The sequence below is a fragment of the Anneissia japonica genome, unplaced genomic scaffold (assembly GCF_011630105.1).
Source record: "Anneissia japonica isolate Jap-2015-1 unplaced genomic scaffold, ASM1163010v1 scaffold665_len1252844_cov201, whole genome shotgun sequence".
In the NCBI taxonomy this organism is placed as follows: domain Eukaryota; kingdom Metazoa; phylum Echinodermata; class Crinoidea; order Comatulida; family Comatulidae; genus Anneissia; species Anneissia japonica.
In genome coordinates this window covers 1,069,335-1,081,189 of record NW_022757135.1, presented here as the reverse complement: position 1 = coordinate 1,081,189, position 11,855 = coordinate 1,069,335, and the positions used below count along the sequence as shown (strand labels likewise).

Here is an 11,855-nt window from a genome sequence, read left to right as displayed (position 1 = left end):
TATAATCAAAGAAAGGTAAATTCATTGTTCGAATAAAGGAAGTGATGGTACATCGTGTAGCATAGCTCGAACCTGCGACTTCTCACTGTCAAGCCGAGCGTTATAACCATTAGACCACAGAGGCTTCATGGTTGAGCAGACTCAAGTAACCGTCAGCTACATTGTATTACACAATGATGGTGCACCTCGAAAAATATGAAGTTCCAAAATTCACCTTATTTTCGAGCCGTGTTTTTCGTGGTTCACTGATGATCCAGGTATAATGAGTAGCATCTGGAAACACATGTATGTTTTGCCCAATATACTAAGAAAAATATGTGTAATCAGGAAGGTGATGTATTGTTGGTGTAGGTAATGCTTATACTGTATACAAACAGTTATTATATTAAAATTCATACAATTTTACAAAACAAATTTTCTTGGTTTTGATAGGGAGGAATGGTTATAGTTCTGCAGTTTGGTGAACCAAGTGAGATGCCGAAGCCGCCATTAGATTTCCCAAGGTGTGAGGGTTGGGAACCAAAGTGATCGAAATTTCAAAAAGGATTATGGAATGAAAATGCTAGATATTTCTAATAGAAGTAGAAGAATAGACAAAACTAAAAATTATAATAATAATAATTGTAAGACGTTCTGATTGGTCAGTTGTTTAGTTAAATTGAAAATTCAGAGTCCTTTTTCTGCTATTTCTAAAAAAAAAAATATTATTTTGAATTGAGTAAATGTGCTTCTCCATACGAAAGCTACCATCATGTATCGTAAACATTTTATTAGTACGAATCACAAAGAGATCTTAGACTTCAATGTAGTCTGTATAAACTGCTCCCATTAACTAATTATTGCGGGTATCAAACGCCATACCTCACACAAAAGACATTTAAAATTTGCTGGTATATTATATAAATTAAGACTTTAGAAAAAAAAATTAAAAAGGCTGATAAAATATATTTTATGACTATACTAAAATAAATAAAATTCTCAGTTGCTTTTTGGTGATGCTTTATAATGTAAAAGAAAAAGAGTTATCACGTCTCTTATTTCAACTATTAAATTGTAATTGAAAGTGCGAATATCCACCGACCTACACTAATGGTATATGAATATCTGAACGTTGAATAGGTTCAAAATACACAGTCTATGCTTGGGACTGTCCGTTCAACAAATAAAAAGGCTCTCAAATTGTGTGTGCATGTTGATAGGCCCTGCATGAATTTAAAGTCTATATTTCTGTGAATGACGTCACCACTTTACACGATACACTTATTAAATCTCTGATGTACTTACCCAAATAATTATAAATAAAGCGAGCTGCAGCAAAAAAAAAATCATCATAATTATTGATTTATATATTACCGGTATGTTTTTCGTATATAACATCATACCGCACACAAAGGAAATTTATAATTTGCTGGCATATTATATAAATTAAGCCTTTAGAAAAAGAAAATAAAAAGACTGATAAAACACATTTTATAACTATACTAAAATAAATAAAATTCTCAGTTGCTTTTTGGTGGCGCTTTATAATGCAGGGCCGGCGGAACATTTTTCAAATTGGGGTGGGGGCCCACTAGTAAGATGAATTTGAATATGAATGGGTTCGATTTTAGGGGGAGGGGGCACAATTTTTCTCCCCACGGAAAATTTTGATTCCTAGATGGCAGGAAATGAGCTTTTCCGACTTTGAGCTATAGGTGTCTTTTAATGACAAAAAAGGTTTTCCACCTCTTGAAAGCGGTTAGGCAAATTCTCTCATTCTTATTTTTGTCAATAGGCCTGTTATGTGTGTATACATACATACAAAAAAAACCAAATGAGTAGTTACATACGTTTTTGTTTTCCCATAAATCGATAAACTCAAAGAGAAAGGTGGGGGGGGGGGGTTCTCCCTCAGGAATATTTTGATTCCTAGAGATGACTTTCCAGACTTCTGAGGTGTCTTTTTATGAATCTTAAGTTCTTCAAAATTCAAGGTTTTACCCTCTTAAAAACAGTCAGGTAAATTTTTCTCACTTTTATTACAGTAAATGATAGGCATTATGTGTGTCACCATAAAAAAAATTGAGTGATTGCATACCTATACATATTCTTATTCCATTAATCGATAAATCCCAAAAAGAAATGGGGGTTCGGGGCTCCCCAGCAAAAAGTTTGATTCCTAAAAGGGGGAAATGAGCTTTCCCGGTGAGGTGTCTTTTAATGACTTCAAAGTTCTTCAAAATTCAAAGTTTTCCACTATTGAAAACGATTCCATGAATCGATGAACCCCAAAGAGAAAGGGGTTTCCGGTTACCCCTTTTAAAATCTTGATTTATAGATGGCCGGAAATGAGCTTCCCGACTTTTGAAACGTCTTTTATATTTCTAAGTTCTTCAAAATTCAAGGTTTTCCCCTCTTGAAAACTGTCAGGTAAGTTTTTCTCATTCTTTATTATGTGTGTATACATCATACACAAAATTAAGTAGTTGCATACGTATTCATTTTTCCGTGAATCGATAAATCCCAAAAAGAAAGGGAGGGGGTCCGGGGGTTCTCCCAGGGGAAACCTTGATTCCTAGATGACGGGAAATGAGCTTTCCCGACTCCTCTTTTAATGACTTTAAAGTTCTTTAGAATTCAAGGTTTCTCCCTCTTGAAAACGGTCAGGTATTTTTTTTTTATTTTTATTACAGTAAAGAGGCCTATTATGTGTGTACCGGTATACATACTCTGCATACGTATTTTTTTCCATGAATCAATGAACCCCAAAAATAAAAGGGGGTCGGGATCCTCCTCCGAGAAAATGTGAATTTCTAGATGGCGGGAAATGAGCTTTTCCGACGTCTAATTTTGTATTCAATGTCTTTATTATTTATTTAGATAAATATATAAATTAAAAATTGCGAACAGACAGCCAATAAAAGAGTGTATATAAGTGTATTACAATAATTGTTTAAAAATTTAAAAAGAGAACACCAAAATTCCAGAAATTCACACCGATTGGTTATTATAAAAACAATTGTGTATATTATGTTTGAGTAAAATGAAGGCGATTAGATGATAGGACCTTCTAATTAGGCCTACTGTAAATTTCCCTTAGAGAAATTATATATTTGTGATATGTTGAAGATATATGAAACAGGAAGTTTCTACATAGATTAGTAGACGCTTTTTGTTAATATGCGGCAAATATGATATATACTCTAAGGTCTCTAGAGGTCAAAGGTATGAGCCTCGTTGTCACAAAGTGATGAATTAGGAGAGGGACAGCTAACCACATTGGAAAGTTCAACTGATGACTCAATTAGGCCATGTTTTTTCTTCAAATCCCCCCAGGAGAGCAAGACCGTATTTACACTTGCCGGATCGTCCAGTGTATTGTTTGATCAGGTGGAATTTATACCCCCGAACAACTCTCTGTACGAACAAACAAATGAAAGACAAAATAGTTACACAAACAACATAGGCCTACCTGAAATTGGATTATGGGCAGAAAGACAATTTTGGCAAGGAAAAAATGATTGGGTGATTGTAGCAAGGGTACGATCAACAACTCATTCCTTTTACATGATCTTTTAGTGAATCAAACCCACTTTGGTCTAACCACAGGAATCAATGCGTGATGCTGTAACCAATGTAATGTAATTCACTTCTTGAGCTCGAGACTTTGATGATCTGTGTTGTTACAGTTTTTCAGACAGTAAGTGTCACATCTCCGACGTTATCTGGCGCAATGGGTTACATCACTGTGCTTTTAGGCTTTGAAATAACCACAATTATAATATACAGTACAGTAAATAAACTTTGTTACTATTGGACTGGACTCGACACATGGTTCCCGGAAGGCCCCCATCAGCGGCGTGTGCGAAGCACAACCCAGAGTTAGGAGTAGAACGTGAAATTTCGATATGGTTTCGCGTAATCAGATTTGCGTGAAAAATTTCAGCTACCCGTATTTCTCGACTGACTCATTAGTGGGAGCTGTAATTTGTATGGCAAGGAAATTCTGCTACCCTTAATTCGTATTAAGAGAATTTACGCACACAAACCTTGTAGTTATTAATATTTTGGTTATATTATTTTTATATATTTTAACCTGTTTTCCTCTCTTAAAAAAAAATAAAATTCATGCAAATGCACCCAGTTACCGTACTATATCCCCCAACGGCTTATGGGTGAATGCTAATAAAATATAGGTTTCCGTCCAATTAAAGACCACTTTTGGGACCGGGGTTGTTGTGGTTTCTAGCAGCTTTGGTCTCTAAATAGAATAATAAAAATAACAGACATTTGTTAATTTGGGACCACAGAAAAGTGGTCTCAGAATTGGAGGTGGTCTTTCAAGGTGTCTTTGAATAGAGAGAGACATATAATACTTAATAAATGTGTTTTATTCTAGTGAACTAAACTTATTTTCATATAATTATATGAATTGATAATTTAAAATATGATAGCAGCGGTATTATGCTTAATTTTAACAGGTTCCACCATTACGTCACTGGTTGGGGTGTGTTGTATACGTGTAATGTAGGACTATTCGGATTTGGTTGGATGTTCGACATCTTCAGAATGAAGCGCCTTTTGAAATGAGCTAAAAACGGCAGTCTGGATGACAAACGTTATGATATTTATATGTATGTCTTGGCGTTGAACACACTCGGTATATTAGGCCTTCATCAGTTCTACCTAAAGAGGATTGGGTGGGGAATCATGTACTTCCTAACAGTTGGGATGTGCGGCTTAGGATGCTGGTGGACCTGTTCAGAATGAACAAGTTGATTGAAGAAATAAATGCCAAAATCTGCGATCATGGTGCTTCGCATTGCCGTCTTAGGCATAATAACGCAAGAACAGGGGCGCGCACGTCAGAATCCAAAATCAAATCTTACAAAAATAAGACAAACTTACGAGATATAAGATAATGTGAGCATCGACTTGTTTTCGATACAATTGTCTGTGATATCTTTGTTATGATTGTTAAATATATTAATTAAAATTAATTAAGATTAATCAAACTATGTAATAACCAAGTAGAATTATATTCTTATAAAAACTAACTAAATAATAAATAGGCTTATTTCTGGAAAATTATGGATTTCCGTAATGAATTGATGTATATAAGGACATTTTCGTCTTTGTAAGAACGTCTTTTTCAAGACACCAAAATCTACTGACGCCACAATTACTATTAAGCGACGTCAGATCCTGAGGAAAACATTAATTTAAAAAAAAGTTGAATACCTTTGTTTTTTAAATAATTACTAAGAATTTTTAAAAATATCTATAGGCCTATATTAATTCTACTAACGCCCGGTTGTAAGTTCACCTATCTCCTCTGAAACCGCTGGAAGGAATGTACTCATATCTCATACACTGGGGTTTCTATGTCACGACCACATTCCGCTACTTTTCTAGGCTGGATATTGGATATAGACCTGTCAACCCGTACGCATTCGCCGTAACTTACGCTTATCCTAAAATTTGAGCAAATTTTGTTTCTTTTTCAATTTGTAATGAATTTTCATAAGAAGGGAAGATGCCTTTCGTAATCTTAAAGTATCTTTCAATAACTGTATCTGAGATAATTATAAACTCACTAATCGATTAGATATGCCATTTAAGCCTAGAAGCGCCCTGGCCCCAGTTACTGTTCGTGCCTTCGGCACTCTTTATGTGTCACCCGATCTTACTCTTTGAAATATCTCAAGGTTGACAAGTATGGATATAACAACGAAAAAACACCAAAAAAACACACCGAAAATCAGTACCTGTTTTGCCATGTTTCCGGGTTGTTTACGTCACGTAAATACAGTACCCATCTATTCTGTACCGCAGCTTTATTACGTCATCGCGCAGTGCTTCTCTCATCACACGCTCAACAAAATGAGTGAGCAGTGTGTTCCTGTCTTCCGAGTAGGCCTATGCCTACCCATTGCATTAAACTCAAACATCAGCTATAAATAGCATGTTTTAAATTGATCCGGTAAAACATAAAGATACACCTTGGCACAAGCCATGAAATAAGCAAGGCCTAATCATACTGGGCTAGCCTAGGCCTACAGGCCTAGCCTATAATTATGATGAGAGATAGACCTAGGTTCAGATTTAGTTTAGTTAGCTAGGGTCTCTCTCTCTCTCTCTCTCTCTCTCTCTCGATCTCGATCTCGATCTCTCTCTCTCTCTCTCTCAATCAATATGGCTATTCTTCCGTCATGTAATACCGGTAGTGCATTAAGTTTATGTTTTCAATATGCATGCATCCACCTATTTTATTCAAGAGAAACATTTCTCTCATGCCAAACTAGGCTAGGCCTGCTATAGGCCTATGCTGTATTTTCACGTACAAGAGGGTAGCCCTACTCCAATGTAGGCCGCATATCAGTACAACAGGCCCGGATCCAGTTTTTTGTTTCATTATTTATATTAATTGCATTTCACTGATTTTATTTCTTTTGAACTTTTTATTGATTTTGTCACTGGAATGAGATGGCAGTGCTTGTTATCTTTCCGATAAATGGTATATTTTGTAAGATCTGTTTTACAGTGAAAATGTACCGTATAGAAACAGAGTACTGTGTACCAAAATGGAGCCCCCAGTACAAACTGGGGTATAGGGGTTTGTAAAGTGCATATCACAAGGCCCATGTCTCTCTTGAAGTCGACCTGTAATCTTGATTTCACTGTTCCCTGGTTTTGAGTACACACTTGATGTCCTTTCTTATTCATATAGGCCGACGCATATTTTAATTACATTGATTTTGTACTGTAGCCTAATTATTTCAATGATATAATACAAATTATTTTTACATACATGATAGATGGATGAGATCTCACTCTAGGTGCATGTGAAAGCGATTAACGCAGAGTAAACCCGAGTAGAAATACGATGAAAAAGCTTTTCTTATACAGGGAAGTGTTCTAGCTAGCACATTTTGAGGTAAGTACCGACTCGTTTAACTGTGGTCAACACAACACAGAGAGATCAAAGAAAGAGTAACCATAAATTGGGTGCACATTATCGGGATAGACAGGAATACGGAGGTATCCCTGCTCTTATTTAAAGGTATCCCGGGTTCAATAAATAAATAAATAAATAAATAAATAGTCAGTCAGTCAGTCAATCTATCAATCAATCTGCCCGACTAATCTATCAATTAATCGATCGAAGAATCGATCACAGGTTTGTAAGGCGCCTCATACAGATCTTTTTCCAAAACTGTAAAATAGCAGCTCAAAAATATTAGCATTAGACCCTTATATTATTACAGTACCACAATTCGCCGGCACCACCCTGTCCCGCATGATACGTCGTTATTGGATTTATGCAAATGATTGAGAATACTTTATATATTAATTTAATATGTACAGTATGTATGCCTATATTAATAGTAATGACGTCATGAATGTTTGGCTATTTCTATTGGCTCATAAGAGGGCGTTATAAATCAAATAGATTTTATTAACCTTCCATAGGAGAGCATACGACAAAATAAAATATAAGAAAATACATTTCAATTATTTGACATGACTGATTACGTTTCTTATTGTCAAACAAACCGTCGTGTATGTAGGCTTGAGTTATGGCTAGTGGTGGAGATGGAGGGAGGGGCTGGGATCCCCCGGGATCCTCCTATAACTGTAACGTTTTAAATTGTGAAGCTGTGTTTTGAATTTTAAAGAATGAAAATTTTAGGATTAGGTATACTGATTCACGTTATCAGATGTTTCGTTTTTTGTGGTGGTCCATTTGAAATAGAGAGAGCCCAGGGACTTTAAAAGATTGTGAGAGCAGAGATAAGACAATTTTATGATTACGACACCTACATTTGATTAAAATATTCCTTTTCTCTCTCTCTTTTTTTTTATGTGGGTCGGCGGCATTACTTTTAGGCAGAAATTATACAGGACGCTAATTAAGGTCAATTACGTGAACTGATAAACATGAATGCTGACTTTGAAACTTGAAATATACGGCGTACTTGTACTTAACAAATTGCCAGATTCAATAATATACTTTCAAAGACCATGCTGTACATAAATTTTGCCTAGTAATAATAGGGATACAGTAGTCAATAGGCCCGTAGCCAGATTCTTTCAAGGGGGGGGGGGGGTGGCAGGTTCTCTGGGCGTGGGTCCAGGGTCAAAGTCCCGGTGGGTCGGTGAAAACGCCAAAGCCTGAGGATTTTTGTGCTTTTTTTTATGGATCTAAGTAATGCTATAAAAGTAGATATGTTTAAAAATGTCCGAGTCTTGGTGGGTCTGCAGTGCACTGATCGGGTTTGATTACTTGTTTTGGGAAATTTGAGGGTGGGGATTCGCCAGAAAAGAGGAGGGGTTGCTAGAATAGGGGTTCTGAACCATAGGGCCTGTTAATTATTTTTCACACTGTCTTGGCTACATTTTAGCCTACACCGAGCTTTCTTACGCATAAGCACTTACTCGATACACCACAACACCGCTTTCGCGAGAGGAGGTGAGGCATGCATATTGATGTTCAGTTCACCTAACTAACCTACAATAGCGCCCTTTATTAACTGTATGGGAAAAATAATGCAGGCCGGCTCGGTCCCCCTTGAATCTAATCATGGTGGCAAAAAAAAATTAACAGTTGCAGTGGCGATGATCCAGAAGTTAGAAGTACAAGGTATGACAATCACTATGACAAGTGTGACAATAATCACTATATGAATCATTGTATGATATCTGTGATAGTCTATAGATAAGATAGTAAGAAATGAACCATTAAAATAATCAAGAAAGAGAAAGATGCAATGATGTTGTACACTATGTATGCTGCTTTCTGGCTGAATAAAGTTGTTGCATTCATGATGAACGACTGAGTAATTATTATTACACCATGGTTGGGGTGCGGTAAGAAAATGTATGATTATGGCACCAGTGTAATGGCCGGAAATGGTACTCACAGACTTAAATTTGAATATTATTGAAATATGAATGGGCCCCCTAATAGGGGCCCACAGTCCTTTGCACTATCCGTAGCCACGCCACTGCTTCCATTTGATGAGCTGATTAGTAGGTAGGACAGTGCCAACGAGAGGGGTGCTGGCAACAGCGGCGGAAGCTGGGGGTCTTCCCCAGCACCAGTGACAAACATTTTACGTACGCTGCAATGTCATTATTATTATTATTATTATTATTATTATTATTATTATTATTATTATTATTATTATTATTATTATTATTATTATTATTATTATTATTATTTGGTGCTTAGACACCTTGTTTATTTGCGTCTTATAAATTGACCTTTTATTATCATTATAAAATATAGTTTTTTTTTTCTTTTTCTAACGACCATTACAAGTTCCCTTTTTGAGTTGAGCAACCAAATGTTAATTGATGTCTGTATAGCGAGTCTGTAAAGTTTCCTTGAAATCCACCCTCAATCATGAAAATGGGGATGAATGCACTCTTAATGGAGCGACGCTCTAGTTCTCTTTATGCTAACCACGAAGATGTATAGTAAGTGTAACTGATTGGCTTACAGTAAACCTTCAGACTAGCGGAATATAACCACATTTAAACACCATCTAATCTAACGAAAACAATAAAATAATTAGGCCGTTTTTTAAAATAAAGTTCTCTGAAGGCTAACTACAGAATTTACAGTACACTGTAGTTAATGCGTTATAGGTTGTAAAAACTGTATTGAGTAGAAAAAATCTTTCGAATAAAAAAAAATTTCAATTGACGTTAGGAATTAATCAAATGTGATACAAAATGAAAGGCGATGTCAAGTTTTATATTGAACAGTGGCAGACTCAAGGGGAACCCAGTCAGCACGGGCCCCCCAACCTCCTATTTTTTTTTCAAAATTATAAAAAAAGAAATGGATAAAACATACAAAATTTTATTAACTTTTAATCTGAGAGTGCCATTTCCGACCATCTGGAGGTGCCATAATCTGCGCAAAAAATCCTCCCTGGGTCCCCTCTGTTTCGACTTCCTGGATCCGCCACAGTTGAACTATCATTTCCTGGCTAGGTCGACATAGAAGGATAATTTGAATTTTTTGTCTGGGAACCTATATCAAGGATACCCCTCATGATAAATAATTCATTGAGATCGTGGAAGCAATCTCGACTTCGACTTTGTTCGGAAATCTGTGGCGCATTCAAGGGCGGGNNNAAATTGGAAATATATAAGGAAAATTTTGTTCAAATTTTAAGTCTGAGAGTGTAATTTCCCGCTATCTGAAGTGCCATTATCACAAATTTTCTTACCTCAGCCCCAACCATGGGAGGGGTGGGGGCTAAGGTGGTATAGATCCTCCATCTGCTAATGTACCCAGTGGCGAATCCAAGGGGACCCAGTTACAGCAAATATGAAGTCATATAGTAGCTTCATGAATATAAAATAACTTGTATAATAGGCCCCTCCAGATAGACAGGGCCCACCGAAAAGCATGTTTGCAACAATAAATTGTAGATTAGTCCATTAACAAATATATCTTAGTTTCAATTAGAGATATCTTCGTTTTAAATAGAGATATCACAGTTAAAACTAAGATAATTAGTTAAAATCTATTATTATTATTATTAATAATAATATTATTATTATTAGTACTATACTGTTATTATTAGTACTATTATTGTTATTAGTTATATTCTTCTGTTTTTATTCCACACGTTTACAATATTTATGTATCCGTTTGTTGTTTGTGTTTCCACTAGTAAGTAGCAAATTTTGTATTTGCTGTTGGACGGGATAATAAATATAAAAATAACTAGAGATACTATGTTCAATAGAACATGAACCCAGTCATTTTTTAAGAGATAACCACTGTGACCTTTAACCTCAACCTGGGAACACCCCATGTTCTAATGCAACTGGTCCAATCGTTAGTCACTAGCAATATTTGATAATTTTCACTATAGTGACCCTTGTGAATTTTTACCTATAGATGAAGAGTAGTTTTTCATATTTAGAAGGCCCTAATGATCATTCTTGGTAAATTCGAGCTCAGTTGGGCTATTTTGAAAATTTAACCCCGATGACCCCCTACGTAACCACTGATGACAGACAGGGGTGTAGGAGGTGTCACTGGTTCTTAATGATCAACTTTGATTGAATTTGGTTTATTCGTTTGCCATTAGTAACATTTTGAACCTTTGACCTATGAGCTTTGACATATGGGGTGAAGAGTATTTTTTTCGTGTTTAGAAGGTCCTAAGGATCATTCCTGGTAAATTTGAGCTCAATTGGGCTATTTTGAAAATTTAACCCCGATGAACCCTATGTGACCCCTGATCCCAGACTGGGGTGTAGGAGGTATCACCGGTTCTTAATGACGAAATTTGATTGAATTTATTCCAATGGTTTGCCATTAGTAGCATTTTTAAATGTTACTATTGAGAACAAAAGAATAACCCTTTAATGACCTTTGACCGTAAATCGCTGAACACCATAACGTCCCTACCTTATGCCAATACATATGTGCCCAGGACAAGACTGTGCTATGTTATTTGTGACAGAAGTCTTTTATTTATTTTTTTGAAAGTTTTTTACCCTAATGACCCCTATGTGACCTTTGACCCCAAGCAGTGAACACCCCATGTATGAGAGGTGTCACCGATTATACTGACCAGGTTTGGTTGAAATCGGCACAACCGCTTGGCACTAATAGCGTTTTGAAATGTTGCCAGAATAAAGAGGAAAATTACCCCTTAATGACCTTTGACCCCTTATCCCTGAACACCCTATAGACTCTGCCTTATGCCAATGTATATGTGCAAAGGACAAGACTGTGCTACGTTATTTGTGAGACAAGTAGTCTTTTATACGGTTTTTGGTTTTTTTGACCCTAATTCCCCTTATGTGACCTTTGACCTCAAGTTGTGAACAACACATAAATG

The 11,855-nt window shown here is 36.2% G+C and overlaps 1 protein-coding gene across 1 annotated transcript in view; it reads left to right on the top strand.

Moving 5' to 3' along the window:
- The window catches only part of LOC117124426 (laccase-25-like), a 9,044-nt gene extending 7,141 nt beyond the window's left edge, over positions 1–1,903 (top strand). Inside the window, exon 8 of the mRNA XM_033270652.1 lies at positions 433–1,903. Within this exon, the coding sequence (XP_033126543.1) occupies positions 433–528 (96 nt within the window). The 3' untranslated portion in view covers positions 529–1,903. The remainder of the gene's footprint in view (positions 1–432) is intronic.
- Positions 1,904–11,855: the final 9,952 nt, after the last annotated feature.